Source organism: Heterodontus francisci, chromosome 5 (assembly GCF_036365525.1).
Source record: "Heterodontus francisci isolate sHetFra1 chromosome 5, sHetFra1.hap1, whole genome shotgun sequence".
Taxonomy (NCBI): Eukaryota; Metazoa; Chordata; class Chondrichthyes; order Heterodontiformes; family Heterodontidae; genus Heterodontus; species Heterodontus francisci.
In genome coordinates this window covers 57,660,086-57,677,492 of record NC_090375.1, presented here as the reverse complement: position 1 = coordinate 57,677,492, position 17,407 = coordinate 57,660,086, and the positions used below count along the sequence as shown (strand labels likewise).

Below are 17,407 nucleotides of genomic sequence, written 5' to 3'. Positions count from 1 at the left end.
CCTGGTGTGATTTGGACTCACATTTTCTAGAGTACACAAAGCCATGTAAAGAGATATTAATAATAAGAAGAAAAGCAAAATACGGCAGATGCTGGAAATCTGAAATAAAAACGAGATGCTGGAAATACTCAGCAGGTCTGGCAGCATCTGTGGAGAGAGAAGCAGAGTTAACGTTTCAGGTCAGTGACCCTTCATCAGAACTGGCAAAGGTTAGAAATGTAAAAGGTTTTAAGCAAATAAAGTGGGGGTGGGGCAAGCGATAACAAAAGAGGTGTTGATAAGACAGGGTCACAGAGAATACTAGAAGGTCATGGAGCAAAGGCAAACGGTATGTTAATAGTGTGCTGAAAGATAAAGCGTTAGTGCAGAGAGGGTGCATGACGGTGCTTCTGATATGACCTCCTTTTTCCACAACCAAGGATTCCCCCCCCACTGTTGTTGACAGGGCCCTCAACCGTGTCCGGCCCATTTCTCGTACCTCTGCCCTCAACCCTTCCCCTCCCTCCCAGAACCGTGACAGGGTTCCCCTTGTCCTCACCTTCCGCCCCATCAGCCTCCATATCCAAAGGATCATCCTCCGCCATTTCCGCCACCTCCAGCGTGATGCCACTACTAAACGCATCTTCCCGTCCCTTCCCCTGTCTGCATTCCGAAGGGATCGTTCCCTCCGCGACACCCTAGTCCACACCTCCATTACCCCCACCACCTCGTCCCCGTCCCATGCACCTTCCCCTGCAATCGCAGGAGGTGTAATACCTGCCCATTTACCTCCTCTCGCCTCACTATCCCAGGCCACAAACACTCCTTTCAGGTGAAGCAGCGATTTACTTGTACTTCTTTCAATATAGTATACTGTATTCGCTGCTCACAATGTGGTCTCCTCTACATTGGGGAGACCAAGTGCAGACTGGGTGACCGCTTTGCGGAACACCTCCGCTCAGTCCGCAAGCAGGACCCTGAGCTTCCGGTTGCTTGCCATTTCAACACTCCCCCCTTCTCTCATGCTCACATCTCTGTCCTGGGATTGCTGCAGTGTTCCAGTGAACATCAACGCAAGCTCGAGGAACAGCATCTCATCTACCAATTAGGCACACTACAGCCTGCTGGACTGAACATTGAGTTCAATAATTTCAGAGCATGACAGCCCCCCATTTTACTTTCATTTTTAGTTGTTTTTTCTTTTTTTACACTTTTTACAACCTTATTTTGCATTTATTTCATTTCATCTTAGTTTGTTTTTTCATGTTTGCACTTGCTGCTGTTCAATATTCAGTCCGTTAACACCTTTTCTGTGCTAATGCTTTGTCTTTCAACACACCATTAACACATTGTTTGCCTTTGCTCCATGACCTTTTGGTCAGCCATTCTGTGGCCTTGTCCAATCTACACCTTCTCCTTTGTTATGTCTTGCCCCACCCCCACCTCACTTGCTTATAATCTGTGACATTTTTAATATTTGTCTTTTCCGAAGAAGGGTCACTGACCCGAAAGGTTAACTCTGCTTCTCTTTCCACAGATGCTGCCAGACCTGCTGAGTGGTTCCAGCATTTCTTGTTTTTATTTCAGATTTCCAGCATCCGCAGTATTTTGCTTTTATTATATTAGCGCAGAGAGGGTGTTTTTATTTTTATTTAGAGATACAGCACTGAAACAGGCCCTTCGGCCCACCGAGTCTGTGCCGACCAAGAACCACCCATTTATACTAACCCTACAGTAATCCCCTATTCCCTACCTACACTAGGGGCGATTTATAATGGCCAATTTACCTATCACCTGCAAGTCTTTGGCGGTGGGAGGAAACCAAAGCACCCGGCGAAAACCCACACGGTCACAGGGAGAACTTGCAAACTCCGCACAGGCAGTACCCAGAATCGAACCCGGGTCCCTGGAGCTGTGAGGCTGCGGTGCTAACCACGATGTTAATTGACAGAAAAATGAACAGCACTGGCCAAAATCACAAACATGAAAAAAACCGTGGTTAAAAAAAAATGATGAAACAAACTAAAATAAAATAAACAAATAAAAAATACAAAAAAAACTAAAAATAAAAAGGGGGACCCTTCATGCTCTGAAATTATTGAACTCAATGTTCAGTCTGGCAGGCTGTAGTGTGCCTAATTGATAAATAAGATGCTGTTCCTCGAGTTTGCGTTGATGTTCACTGGTACACTGCAGCAAGCCCAGGACAGAGATATGGGCATGAGAGCAGGGAGGTGAGTTGAAATGGCCAGCAACTGGAAGCTCGGGGTCATGCTTTCGGACTGAGCGGAGGTGTTCTGCAAAGCAGTCACCCAATTTGCGTTTGGTCTCCCCAATGTAGTAGAGACCACATTATGAGCAGCGAATACAGTATACTAAATTGAAAGAAGTACAAGTAAATCCCTGCTTCACTTGTAAGGAGTGTTTGGGGCCTTGGATAGTGAGGAGAGAGGAGATAAAAGGGCAGGTATTACACCTCCTGTGATTGCATGGGAAGGTGCCATGGGAAGGGGATGAGGTGTTGGTGGTAATGGAGGAGTGGACCAGGGTGTCGGGGAGGGAACAATCCATTCGGAATGCTGACAGGGGAGGGGAAGATGTGTTTAGTAGTGGCATCACGCTGGACGTGGCGAAAATGGCAGAGGATGATCCTTTGGATGTGGAGGCTGGTGGGGTGGAAAGTGAGGACAAGGGGAACCCTGTCGAAGTTCTGGGAGGGAGAGGAAGGGGTGAGGGTAGAGGTGCGGGAAATGGGCTGGACACGGTCGAGAGCCCTGTCAACCACAGTGGGGGGGGAATCCTCGGTTGTGGAAAAAGGAAGACATATCAGAAGCGCAGTCGTGGAAGGTTGCATCATCAGAGCAGATGTGTCAGAGATGGAGAAACTGGGAGAATGGAATGGAGTTCTTACAGGAGGCAGGGTGTGAAGAAGTAAAGAGATATTAAGACAGGTTGGTTCTAATACTCTAGCGTGTCCTAGTGACTTGTTCCTAAAAGGAGAAGACAAATTAACCCTTCAACTGCGTTCCCTTTATCCGAACTGAAAGATTAGCAAGTAGTAAGTTTGGAAGAAATCAAGAGGAGGGAGGGAGAGAAAGAAGAATCAACTGATTAACTCCCTTCAGGTGATGGGAATACTGCGAATATTAAATTTAAATAGTGCATTCTGATTAATTTTTAAATCACTTGTGATAACGTGATTTTTAAGTGTGAGTTAAACACTAAGCATGTGAAGTTTGGTTTGAAAGATGTGGCTACGTGGCAACATGCAAGTTCAATTTTTAGCTTGGTTAAAGGAGTAGGTATTAAGGAGCATCTTAAAGGAGAGAGCAGCAGAGAGACAGAGAGCTTTAGGGAGGCAATTCCAGAACTTAGAACCGAGAGAGCTGAAGGCACGGCTGCCAATGGTAGAGCAAAGGAAATCGGAGATGCAGAAGAGGGGAGACTTGGAGGAATGCAGAGTTCTCTGAAGGTTGTAAAGTTGGAGGAGGTTACAGAGATGGGGAGACATGGAGGAACATAAAGATCAGAATTTTAAAGTTGAGGTGTTGCTGGACTGGGAGCCAATGTAGGTCAATGAGTACAGGAGTGATGGGTGACTAGGACTCAGTGTGTGTTCAGATATGGACAGTAAAGTTTTGGTTGAGCGGAAGGTTATGGAGGGCATAAGATAGGAGGCCATAACATAACCATTACACTATATTAACCGCTAAACTTAAATTTGGAGTTCAGTCTCTGTTCTTTTTCTTCACTTAGCATCCAACTGCACATCCTTTCCTGGGTGATAATACCTTGCAATGAAAAGAGAGAATCTTTTTATTTTATGTGATTGGCGAATAGCTCCACCAGCATAATAATCTACACGTGGTAAACCTGTGTGTGCTAGTTCATTAAGAATTTGCCAGCTAATATCATCAAGAAGCGCATTGACCAGCCGGAAGTGGCCTCCCAGTCTGCAAAGCTTGAAAATTTCGAACATGCCAACAAAGCAACCAAGAGAATTGGTCTGGCACTTCACATTTATTAACTTAATGCTGAAGGTCTATTTTGAGTGTGAGATCCTGTCAATGAAACTTAGAACACAAATGAGTGAGATTCATGCCCTCCAAGAACCCTATCTACTGGAATCCAATGCATACCAGATTCAGGTAGATGGATTCCACATGATAGCGTGGCAATACCACGGCAAATACGGTACAGCCGCATAGCTCTGGGTCGACCTGTTTACCGAAGCCGAAGAGATCCTGCTGGCACTCAGCTCACCGTTCTCAATTACAATCAGAGTGGGCAAGCTGACTACCGTGAATATTTACAAGCCGCCAACGAAGACACAATTAACCATCGCCCGACCAAATGTCAACCACTCCGCCATCTTCATCGACGATTTCAACAGCCTCCACTACATATGGGGCTATCAAAAAGCAGAGCGAGTTAGCAAACATCTAGAAGACTGGGAGCTGGTCTTTGATATCCACCTTGTCTATGATGCCAAACAGCAAGCACCTTTTTCTCTGCGGAATACTCACTGGAACTCTGTTTTAAGATCAGTGACAGCAAAGGCCACTAACCTGCTCCCAGAAAATCCTTAAGAACTTTCCCACAGACAACACTAACCCAGCATCGTACATGTAGGGGTTATGGTGCCAATAATTGCCTCAGTCCCAAAACCAAGATGGAACTTTTATATGGCTTCATGGCCTACATTCACAAGCATTTTTGAGAATGTTGCCATCTGCAAGAAACTAAGACCATGCTTGAATGCTGAAAGTGGGATCCACCAGAAGCATCCTGTGCAGCTACAGGAAGGAATACATGCCATCCTGGTACTCGGATAGTGAGAGACAGTTGGCAGAGATTTATGTCACTCAAGATCCAGATACAGCAACTGCACTCCTGGATTCCTTAGACAAATGCAGATTAGCGCATTGGCAAGAAACAACTGAAAATCTGGATTTTTCAAGTTCCAAAAGGAACCCCAGAAACATGTGTCATGCAGGCCCCTACCTGTCAAGAATGAGGCATATTAATGCCATTGCAACTGCCTTCTAACTAACTCAACTAACTAGATACACTAACAAGGTGAGATGAGAGTGACTGCCCTTGATATCAAGGCAACATTTGACCAAGTATGGCATCAAGGAGCCCTAGCAAAACTGGAGTTAATGGATTGGAGTCATACCTAGCACAAAGGAAGATGGTTGTGGTTGTTGGAGGTCAATGATTTCAGGCCCAGGACATCACTGCAGGTGTTCCTCAGGGTAGTGTCCTTGGCCCAACCATCTTCAGCTGCTTCATCAATGACCTTCACTCTATTATAAGGTCTGATGTGAGAATGATCACTGATGATTGCATAATGTTCAGCACCATTCGCGATTCCTCAGATAATGAAGCAACCCGTGTCCATGTGCAGCAAGACCTGGACAACATCCAGGCTTGGGCTGATAAGTGGAAAATAACATTCAATGTCATTACCATCGTTGAACCCCCCCAATTATCAATATCCTGGGGGGTACCATTGAACTGGACCAGCCACATAAATACTGTGGCTACCAAAGCAGGTCATAGGCTGGGAATTCTGTGGCTAGTTACTCATCTCCTGTCTCCCCAATGCCTATCTACCATGTACAAGGCACAAGTCAGGGGTGTGATGGAATACTCTCCACTTGCCTGGATGGGTGCAGCTCCAACAACACTCAAGAAGCTCGACACCATCCAGGACAAAGCAACCTGCTTTACTGGCAACCCATCCACCACCTTCAACATTCACTCACTTCACCACCGATGCACAGTGGCAGCAGTGTGTACCAGTGGTTTCCTGGATAATTGGGGCTCTTTCTGGGGTAGGTGGGACCTCTACAAACAGGATGGTCTTCACCTGAACCAGAGGGGTACCAATATCCTGGGGGGGAGATTTGTTAGTGCTCTTCGGGGGGGTTTAAACTAAATCAGCAGGGGAATGGGAACCTAAATTATAGTTCCAGTGTACAGGCTGTTGAGAGTAGTGAGGTAGGGGATAAGGTTACAGGGACGCAAGAGGGCACTGGCAAGCAAGAACTTGGTTTAAAGTGTGTCTACTTCAACGCCAGGAGCATCCGGAATAAGGTGGGTGAGCTTGCAGCATGGGTTGGTACCTGGGATCCTGATGTTGTGGCCATTTCGGAGACATGGGTAGAGCAGGGGCAGGAATGGATGTTGCAGGTTCCGGGATTTAGATGTTTCAGTAAGAACAGAGAAGAGGGTAAAAGAGGCGGGGGGTGTGTCATTGTTAATCAAGGAAAGTATTACAGCGGCAGAAAGGACGTTTGAGGACTCGTCTACTGAGGTAGTATGGGCCGAGGTTAGGAACAGGAGAGGAGAGGTCACCCTGTTGGGAGTTTTCTATAGACCTCCGAATAGTTCCAGAGATGTAGAGGAAAGGATAGCGAAGATGATTCTCGACAGGAGCGAGAGTAACAGGGTAGTGGTTATGGGGGACTTTAACTTTCCAAATATTGACTGGAAATACTATAGTTCGAGTACTTTAGATGGGTCTGTTTTTGTCCAGTGTGTGCAGGAGGGTTTTCTGACACAGTATGTTGACAGGCCAACCAGGGGCGATGCCACATTGGATTTGGTACTGGGTAATGAACCCGGCCAGGTGTTCGATTTAGATGGAGGTGAGCACTTTGGCGATAGTGATCACAATTCGGTTAGGTTTACCTTAGCGATGGGCAGGGACAGGTATATACCGCAGGGCAAGAATTATAGCTGGGGGAAAGGAAATTATGACGCGATTAGGCAAGATTTAGGATGTGTAGGATGGGGAAGGAAACTGCAGGGGATGGGCACAAACAAAATGTGGAGCTTATTCAAAGAGCAGCTAATGCGTGTCCTTGATAAGTATGTACCTGTCAGGCAGGGAGGAAGTTGTCGAGCGAGGGAGCCGTGGTTTACTAAAGAAGTTGAAGCGCTTGTCAAGAGGAAGAGGGCGGCTTATGTTAGGATGAGACGTGAAGGCTCAGTTAGGGCGCTTGAGAGTTACAAGCTAGCCAGGAAGGATCTAAAGGGAGGGCTAAGAAGAGCAAGGAGAGGACACGAGAAGTCCCCTGGGCCAGATGGGATTTATCCTAGGATTCTCTGGGAAGCCAGGGAGGAGATTGCAGAGCCGTTGTTGTTGATCTTTATGTCGTCATTGTCAACAGGAGTAGTGCCGGAAGACTGGAGGATAGCAAATGTTGTCCCCTTGTTCAAGAAGGGGAGTAGAGACAGCCCTGGTAATTATAGACCTGTGAGCCTTACTTCGGTTGTGGGTAAAATGTTGGAAAAGGTTATAAGAGATAGGATTTATAATCATCTTGAAAAGAATAAGTTCATTTGCGATAGTCAGCACGGTTTTGTGAAAGGTAGGTCGTGCCTCACAAACCTTATTGAGTTTTTCGAGAAGGTGACCAAACAGGTGGATGAGGGTAAAGCCGTGGATGTGGTGTATATGGATTTCAGTAAGGCGTTTGATAAGGTTCTCCACGGTAGGCTATTGCAGAAAATACGCAAGTATGGGGTTGAAGGTGATTTAGAGCTTTGGATCAGAAATTGGCTAGCTGAAAGAAGACAGAGGGTGGTGGTTGATGGCAAATGTTCATCCTGGAGTTTAGTTACTAGTGGTGTACCGCAAGGTTCTGTTTTGGGGCCACTGCTGTTTGTCATTTTTATAAATGACCTGGATGAGGGTGTAGAAGGGTGGGTTAGTAAATTTGCGGATGACACGAAGGTCGGTGGAGTTGTGGATAGTGTCGAAGGGTGTTGTAGGGTACACAGGGACATAGATAGGCTGCAGAGCTGGGCTGAGAGATGGCAAATGGAGTTTAATGCGGAGAAGTGTGAGGTGATTCACTTTGGAAGGAGTAACAGCAATGCAGAGTACTGGGCTAATGGGAAGATTCTTGGTAGTGTAGATGAACAGAGAGATCTTGGTGTCCAGGTACATAAATCCCTGAAAGTTGCTACCCAGGTTAATAGGGCTGTTAAGAAGGCATATGGTGTGTTAGCTTTTATTAGTAGGGGGATCGAGTTTCGGAGCCACGAGGTCATGATGCAGCTGTACAAAACTCTGGTGAGACCGCAGCTGGAGTATTGCGTGCAGTTCTGGTCACCGCATTATAGGAAGGATGTGGAAGCTTTGGAAAGGGTGCAGAGGAGATTTACTAGGATGTTGCCTGGTATGGAGGGAAGGTCTTACGAGGAAAGGCTGAGGGACTTGGGGTTGTTTTCGTTGGAGAGAAGGAGGAGGAGAGGTGACTTAATAGAGACATACAAGATAATCAGAGGGTTAGATAGGGTGGATAGTGAGAGTCTTTTTCCTCGGATGATGATGGCAAACACGAGGGGACATAGCTTTAAGTTGAGGGGTGAAAGATATAGGACAGATGTCAGAGGTAGTTTCTTTACGCAGAGAGTAGTAGGGGCGTGGAACGCCCTGCCTGCAACAGTAGTAGACTCGCCAACTTTAAGGGCATTTAAGTGGTCATTGGATAGACATATGGATGAAAATGGAATAGTGTAGGTCAGATGGTTTCACAGGTCGGCGCAACATCAAGGGCCGAAGGGCCTGTACTGCGCTGTAATGTTCTAATTCTAATTCTAATTCTAATTCTAATCTACAAGATGAACTGCAGCAACTTACCAAGGCTCCTTAGACAGCACCTTCAAAACCCGCAACCTCTACCATCCAGAAGGACAAGGGCAGCAGATGCATGGGAACACCACCACATACAAGTTTCCTCCAAATCACTCACCATCCTGACTTGGAACTATATTGCCATTCCTGTACTGTCACTGGGTCAAAATCCTGGAACTCCCTTCTTAACAGCACTGTAGGTCTACCTCTACCCCACGGACTGTAGCAGTTTAAGAAGGAAGCTCACCACCACCTTCTCAAGGGCAATTAGGGATTTAAAATAAATGCTGGCCTAGCCAGTGATGCCCACATCCCATGAGTGAATTTTAAAAAAACTCAAAGGCAACAACTACCATCAAAAATAAATGCAGAGTGAAACAGCTGCTTAAGCTCTCTCTGCAAAAAGCCACTCCGCACACTATCTTTGCAGCTATCCTCACCACTGAAGAGATGGACATAGTGCTGAGAAGCCATCAAGTCTGGGAAGGCTGCTGGTCTCGATGGAATCTACTCAGATTTCCTCAAGATCCAATGCCCAAATGGATGGATAAGTCTTGCCAAACTCGCCTCCAACATCTTTAACACTGGGATAAACCCGGAAGTCTGGCACCATTCCAAAGTCATTGCCATCCTAAAGCCGGAAAAACCTGCCCATGATCTCAAAAGCTACCGTTCTAGCCTCCTCTATCTACGGTTTACAAAGTGGTTGAATGGCTTGTCCTTGACCAGGTAAATCTGGGTTTAGAAGCCACCCTCCGAAACAAGCTGATGAGCTTCAGAGAAGGAAGAAGCTGCTCTGACCAGGTCCTTGCACCCATTACCAATATTGAGGAAGGGTTCCAGAAGCACAGGAAGACTGGAGCTGTCTTCATAGATTTGTCATCAGCATACGATACTGTCTGGCGCAAAGGCCTGCTACAGCAATTTTTAATCATCAGTCAATGCTGCAAAACTATCACACCCTACTGAGCAACCGCAGTTCCATTTTTATCTTAGTGATAAGACCAGGTGATCTATCACAGTGGTCGGTGTTTGCACCAGCCATCTTCAACATCTATATGGCGGACATGTACCATATCTGGATGGTTTTTAAAATTCATTCATGGGTTGTGGGCATTGCTGGATAGACCAGCATTTATTGCCCATCCCTAATTGCCCTTGAGAAGTTGGTGGTGAGCAGCCTTCTTGAATCGCTGCAGTCCACAATACTGTTAGGAAGGGAGTTCCAGGATTTTGACCCAGCGACAGTGAAGGAACGGCGATATAGTTCCAAGTCAGGATGGTGTGTGACTTGGAAGGGAACTTGCAGGTGGTGGTATTCCCATGCATTTGCTGCCCTTGTCCTTCTAGCTGGTAGAGGTCACGGGTTTGGTTGGGGCTGTCGAAGGAGCCTTGGTGTGTTGCTGCCATGCATCTTGTAGATGGTACACACTGCTGTCACTGTACGTCAGTGGTGGAGGAAGTGAATGTTTGTGGATGGGGTGCCAATAAAACGGGCTGCTTTGTCCTGGATGGTGTGGAGCTTCTTGAGTTTGTCTATGCCAATGACATAATACTGCTGACGCAGGCATCAATGCTAGAGGAAGCAAGTACCATGCTCACCAGTGACTTGAACCTTCTGGAATGCCATTTCTGGACCTAGTATCTCTGCCGTAATCCAGAGAAGGCAGTTGTGAAGCTGTTCCATCTGAGCAGTAACATTACTGGAAACGAACTCAATGTTTCCTTCTGCGAAAGGTGACTTATCCATGGCCTCCCACCCAATATACCTCAGTGTCACCCTGGACAGGATTTTCATTTATTGGCCCCATCTCATCCATACTGCCCAAAAGGTAAAAAACAGGGTGAACTTTGACCGTATACTCACTGGAATGTCATGGGGGAGCACAGTCAGAACACTTTGCACTGCAACAATGGCCCTAGTCTACTTTACTGAAAAATACTGCTCTGCCTCATAGTCCTGCAGCTGCCACACAAAGATTGTAGACATGTGGCTAAATGCTACCACAAGGACAGTGTCAAGAATGCTTAAGTCCACTCCAACTGAATGGCTCTATATGTGACTTCTTGGAAGTCACTTGGAAGTTCTCTCCCTTTTTATACAGTTCAACCACAACTCAAAACAATTCAAAAGCAAAACTGACAACAGGAGGTCAACCTTTTGACCTCCATCAATCTTGACTTGTCACTTTTTTGTAAACAACTTCTCTAGCTGTCCAAAGTTCTCTGTTGTTTATTGAGCTGGAAGTCAGGTGGTTTCCCGGAAAGCCTTGGTTTCCTCACAAGACCTCTCAGTGACCCTTTTAAAAAACATTTCCAGGGGCTCTTTACATGATCCATTTTGAAAACCCCAAAGTTTAACATTTCTTCAATCTTTCAAAAGTGAATCCTCAAAAAATATATTTAACAAAACAGAGGTACTTTTGTAACACTCCTCAAAGCCTTTCCGCCATCTAAAAGGCACAAGTCAGGAATCTAACAGAATACTTTCCACTTGCCTGGATGAGTGCAGCTGCAACAACATTCAAGAATGCCAAAACCATCCATGATGAAACAACACACTTGATCGGTACCCCAGCTGACACTTAAACATTCACTCCCTCCACCACTGGTGCACCATGGCTACAGTGTGTACCATCTACAAGAGGCACTGCAGCAACTCACCAAGGCTCCTTTGACAGCACTTTCCAAACTAGAAGAACATAAGAACATAGGAAATAGGAGCAGGAATAGGCCACTTGGCCCTTCAGGCCTGCTGCACCATTTGACAAGATTATAGCTAATCTTTTAAACAACTCTATGGCTGGAATTTTATCAGTGCTCTGGAGACGGGTTGGGAGGCAGGAGAGCTGGTAAAATGGTGGCAGTGGGTGTTAAGACAGAAGCCCGGCATCTTCCCACCACCACGGCACATTCCCAGAAGTGGAAATGGCAGCAGTGCAGCCACCTGCTGACCGGAGGCGGACCCAATTAATTCAATTGATTGGCCAATTAATGGTCACTTTCCACCCCCATTGGGGTGGCCACTGCTGAAGGCCAACAATAACACACACGAGGTGAGGCAGACGTCACCGTACACTGGGATGATGTCACCACACACAGGGATAATGTCACAGCACACGGAAATTATGTCATCACGGGCCTCCCATCCACAAGCCTTGGCAACTAAGAAATGCACCAGAACTACCTGTATTTGTGAGTATAATGGATTAATATCAAGTGAAAAACATTGATGAAAACAGCAAACTGAATCGCAGCGTATTCCTTTTCTATTCTTTTGATGGGATGTGGGCATCACCAGCAAGGCGAGCATTTGTTGCCCATCCCTAATTGTCCGTGACAACCGAGTGACTTGCTGGGCCATTTCAGAGGGCAGGTAAGAGCCAATCACATTGCTGTGGGACTGGGGTCACACGTAGGCCAAACCAGATAAGGACATAAAGGCATCTGGTACCGGACAGTGGACAGATTGGCTAAAATTCAAACTGACCGATATAAAACTGGATGAATAGCCACCCAAGCCCCCGCCAGCATTTAACCCCTGTCGGGACAGGCCACCGTCGCGTGGGAAGGCAAACCATGGCAGCCTTCCAGCGGGTTTCCAGGTGGTGTGGGCCGGGGGTGGGGGGGGGAGAGGGCCTTCCTTTCTGGGTGCTTCAGGGCCCAGGGAGAGGTTCCTCCATGGCTCTGTTGCCACTGCTGGAAGATTCACCCTTCCATCACTGGGGCTTGCCCGCCTGGTCCCGGCACATTAAAAAAATCCTTACCCGCTCTTTGATCTTTCCTTCTTCCTGCAGCCTCAGCTGCAGCCACCTCTGTCATGGTGCTGCCAAGGCTGCCGAACTGCCAGCCCTCTGATTGGGTCAACAGCTCTGAGAGGCAGGCCGCCGTCCTTAACTGGATGGTGGTCCTGGTGGTGGTCTCTTAATTGGCTGCCTGTGGTAAAATTGCCCCTGGAGACCCGCTGTCCATCACACAGCTTGGGACATGCTTTTGATCGCGGTGGCAGGACCACCTACCTTTTGGTAAAATCCAGCCCCACCTTCCTACACTATCCCCATAATCCCTTCATTCGCTTAATAGACAAAAATCTATTGATCTCTGTCGTCAATATACTCAACAACAGAGCCTCCACATCTCTCTGGAGTAAGGAATTCAAAAGATTCTCAACCCTTTGAAGAAATATCTTCTCATCTCAGTCCTAAATGGGCGACCTCTTATTCTGAGACAGTGCTCCTGTGTTCTAGATTCCCCAGCCAGGGGAAACATTTCCTCAGCATCTACGTGTCAAGCCCCTTAAAATTTTATATGTTTCAATTCGATCACCTCTCATTCATCAAAACTCTGGGGAATATAGGCCTGTTCTACTCAATCTTTCCTCATAAGACATTCCCTTCATCCCAGGAACCAGTCTAGTGAACCTCCGTTGCACTCCCTCAAGGGCATGTATGTCCTTCCTTAGGTAAGGAGACCAAAACTGCACACACTACTCCAGGTGTGGTCTCACCAATGCCCTATATAATTGGGACCTCTAACATGTAGATGGAAAAGGGCAACAGGTGCATAGGAACACCACCACCTGCAAGTTATGCACCATCCTAACTTGAAAATAGATCACTATTCCTTCAATATAAACAAGAAATGCTGGTAATACTCAGCAGGTCTGGCAGCATCAGTGGAGAGAGAAGCAGAGCTAATGTTTCAGGTCAGTGAACTTTCTTCAGAACTAGCAGAAGAAGGGTCCCTGACCTGAAATGTTAACTCTGCTTCTCTCTCCACAGATGGTGACAGACCTGCTGAGTATTACCAGCATTTCTTGTTTTTATTTCAGATTTCCAGCATCCGCAGTATTTTGCTTTTATATCACTATTCCTTCATATTTGTTAGGTCAAAGTCCTGGAACTCCCTACCTAACAGCACTGTGGGAGGGCGGTTCACCACCCCCCTTCTCAAGGACAGTTAGGGATTGGAAATAAATGCAGTCCTTGCCAGTGACACCTACATCCCTTGGGCAAATTTAAAATAAAATTCAAGATTTTGGAGTAGATTTTCCTGGACTTATGACCTAATAATGCCTGCAAAATGGATGCAAAACAGAAGAACATTGGGCACTAGTCATTTTATCCTGTTCTGCACAAAGTACTTGAATTTTTTTCTCTGACTTTTCTGGTGTCAGTACTTGACTGCACCTAAAGAGGGCACAGTAACCTAGATTATGAAGGTCAGCTTTGCACAGAGATTTCTGCTAATAGGCCAGGGGCAGATGTCTTATATGAAAACCTGGCATCCTGAGCTTTCATTTAGATGCTATTTGTCTTACAGGGCTTTGCTGATATTGTCAAGTAAGGTCCTTAGTGGTTTGATTTTTGCCAGTAGATGGAAATCGGTACATAGTGAATCAGCAGCTTATTTTACACTGTGCCGATTTATCTTTTCATATCCCTTGGTACAATGTAAAATGGGCTGCCATTCACTCTGAGCTCATTTCAGCCCCTTTATCTCTGGCTTTTGATATCCAAAATGGTGCTGCAGCTTCAATAATTGTTTCATAAAGATGTAATCTCTTACAATTAGTGACAGAAGCAGCGACCAGTACCATGTCACATCTCCTCATTTTGTGATATGGCTTATTTGAAGGCAGTTGTAGAGCGACAAACACAAGCAGCCCCCCATCCTCCCTCCCCGATCAAGTAAATATTCCATCGCAGTTGAATAAAAAACAAAGTACCATAGTCAAACAGTAATCTCCGCCTCCTGTTACCAAACCATCATTCTTCACATTCACACTCCTTTTCCCTGTTCCCCTATCAGCTGCTTGTCACCACATTGCTGCCCTTTGTCCAACCCCTTCAGGGCCAATCATAGGGGCACAGAAATAATACTTGGGGTTCTGGTGCTGTGCTAGTCTTGGTACAGCAGCACACATTATTGGAATATAAGGAGGAATAGCATTTATGTCCATTTTCGCCATTGGTCAGGGTTCCTGACAATCTTTCACTGACGGAAGAATGCCTCTCTGCAATATGGGTGAATAGGAAACTTGTGATCACCAGAGGGTCCCTGGATTTTAAGGGCATCTTTTCCTTGAGACATAAGCACAACGAGGCTGACAATAGCCATCAGTTTTGACTGAATTAGTCACAATCACACAGCACAGAAGGAGGCCATGTAGTCCATCAAGCCAGTTCTTTGAAGGAGCTATCCTATTAGTCCCACTGTCCACTCTTTTTCCATAGCCCTTTTTTAAAGTATATATGCAATTCCCTTTTGAAAATAGCTCTTGGATCTGTTTCCCCCATACTTTCAGGCAGTACATTCCAGATCAGAATAACATGCTGCATAAAAATATTACCTTAATCTCCTCTCTGCTTCTTTTACCAATTCCCTTAAATCTGTGCCCTCTGGTTATTGAGCTTCCTACCAGTCGAACATTTCTCCTTATTTATTCGATCATATTGCTTCATGTTTTGAACACCACTATTAAATATCCCCTTAACGTTATTCTCATCCCATCACTCCTGGATTTTTTAAATAGTTTGTCTTCTTTGGTAGACTCAGTCATCTCTGATCCAAACTTCTATGATAACCCTTCACCCAGCTCCTATCCCACTCCCCCCTCCCTGCTCCCCAGCAATGTTTTCTGATTGACCACCAATTAAAGGAACATCACGAAGACCCCATTGTAAAACCTTTCCCAGTTACACAAGAATATGTTTAACAAGCCGTCGAGTTTAACATGCTCCCAAAACGCTGAGGAAGGTACTCAAAATGGAGAAAAATAAATCTCCTTGCAGTGTAACAACTAGCAACAGTGTCAGGAAGAAGTGAAGGAAACAAAAGAGGAAACAGAGGATCATGCACCATTACCTCTGGTATTTAATACAAGTTTGAGCAGAGGAGACTGCATGGTCCCTGTAATGAGAGCCCCCAAGTGTTTCTCTGTAGCAAACATTTGTCTTTCTTGTCAAGTGTACAGGGAATTCAGGCCTCCCGAGTTAGTCACAGCACTGCCTGTGGCAACCAGTAGCACCAAAGCAGCTCAATACTACAATGACGCAGAGGATAGGGTGTCAGTGAGAAAGAGAGGGAGAGAAAACAAATGGGTAACTCACGTCTGGATCCAGGAACTGGGAAGATGCGGCTGAAATAAAGAGAGAAAGCAGGACGGTGACAGAGCTGATTATGCTGAGGGCTGAAAGGTAGGAACGCTGGTCCTCAGAACACGCCATCCCCTCGGTCGTTTCCCTTGACCCACAGCCGGTTACAATACACGTACATCTACAAACAGGCACACACACCATCAGAGAGCTGAGTGATTGATGAGCAGAAGCTGGGCTGACAGACTTCACATCTGCCCCCGAACCAACTGTCTTTTTTTGCTTCACGGTACACGGGGCCTGCACTGCACCCTGGGGGAAATCATTAATTAATTAAATGGGTTTCCTTTTACACACAGGCTGCACACAAACACCAGTTAAAGAAGCCATGAACACCAGCGACTGGGGCAGAATTCTTTAGCACCAACACAAATGTGTTTCAGTTTTCTCTGCATGACAGCCGAAAATATTTTGCATCGACTTGGGCAATATACACAGGAGCATTACATAGGAGTATTGAGAGAGTTATCACAGGCTGCCCAGTCTGAAATTGAAGCAGAGGGAGTCCCTTACTGCTACTATTTAAAGAATGAGGAACAGATGAGGAAGTGAAGTTCTCCTCACTGACTTGAGAGCAAGGAGTGGACAGTGGTTCACCAGGTAGTGGTATCGCAGAGGTACCGGAGAGAAATATTACAAATGGCCCATGCAATTATAATGTCGGTATACGAAAAACCAAAGCCCACATAAGACAGCGGTTTGACTGGCCAAAACTCCACAAAGATGTGGTGGAGTACTGCAGGAGTTGCCACATGTAGAGCATGGCTACCCGACCCGAACTGATGGGACCCGACAGCATGTGTCCGGTTTGGGTCTGGTCGGGTTGCTCTTCCGGCTCTGGCATTCGGGCTCGGGTCGGGTCGGGCCAGGTCGGACACAGTGACAGCCAGGACGTCAAGGCAGGAAACACTCCACACTACTCTGCAGTGAGCGATTCCATGCAAGGTAGAGCACAACCTCGTCATAAAGTTGATTATATTCCAGTGGTCAGGTCGGGTCGGGTGCGGGAAAAAATGAAAGGACTCGGGCCGGGTTGGGCCCGGGTCAATGTTGGTCTGTCGGGCTCGGGTCGGGTTTTGTTTGCAGACCCGAGCAGGCCTTTAGCCACATGTGCCAGGTTGAGGGGAAACCCCAACCTACAGTGAAATCTGCACCCCGAATTCCTGAATCGGCTTTTGAGAATTCCTCCAGAAAAGGGCTGGTGAATTGTAAGGGACCCCTGCCGAGAACAAAAGGGGACAGAAAGACAGCTGGCAGAAGGTTAGAGAGGAAAGAAGAAAAAGGGACAAAGAGGGCAAGTTAAAGGAGATCTGAGAGGAATCCCAAATGGAAACCCCTACTGTCCGGTCAGCCAACCCTGAAATGTTTGCCAGAGGACTGGAGAATTGCAAACGTTACACCCTTGTTCAAAAAGGGTGTAAAGATAAGCCCAGCAACTACAAGCCAGTCAGTTTAAATTCGATGGTGGGAAAACAGCTAGAAAAATAATTCGGGACAAAATCAATAGTCACATGGACAAATGCGAGTTAATTAAAAAAAGTCAGCATCATTTCTTAAGGGAAAATCATGTTTAACTAACTTGCTGGAGTTTTTTGAGGAGGTAACAGAGAGGGTTGAT

The 17,407-nt window shown here is 46.2% G+C and overlaps 1 protein-coding gene across 1 annotated transcript in view; it reads right to left on the bottom strand.

Annotated features, from left to right (window-relative positions):
• Positions 1-15,976, bottom strand: part of tmie (transmembrane inner ear) — a 186,725-nt gene extending 170,749 nt beyond the window's left edge. Inside the window, exon 1 of the mRNA XM_068030808.1 lies at positions 15,745-15,976. Within this exon, the coding sequence (XP_067886909.1) occupies positions 15,745-15,933 (189 nt within the window). The 5' untranslated portion in view covers positions 15,934-15,976. The remainder of the gene's footprint in view (positions 1-15,744) is intronic.
• Positions 15,977-17,407: the final 1,431 nt, after the last annotated feature.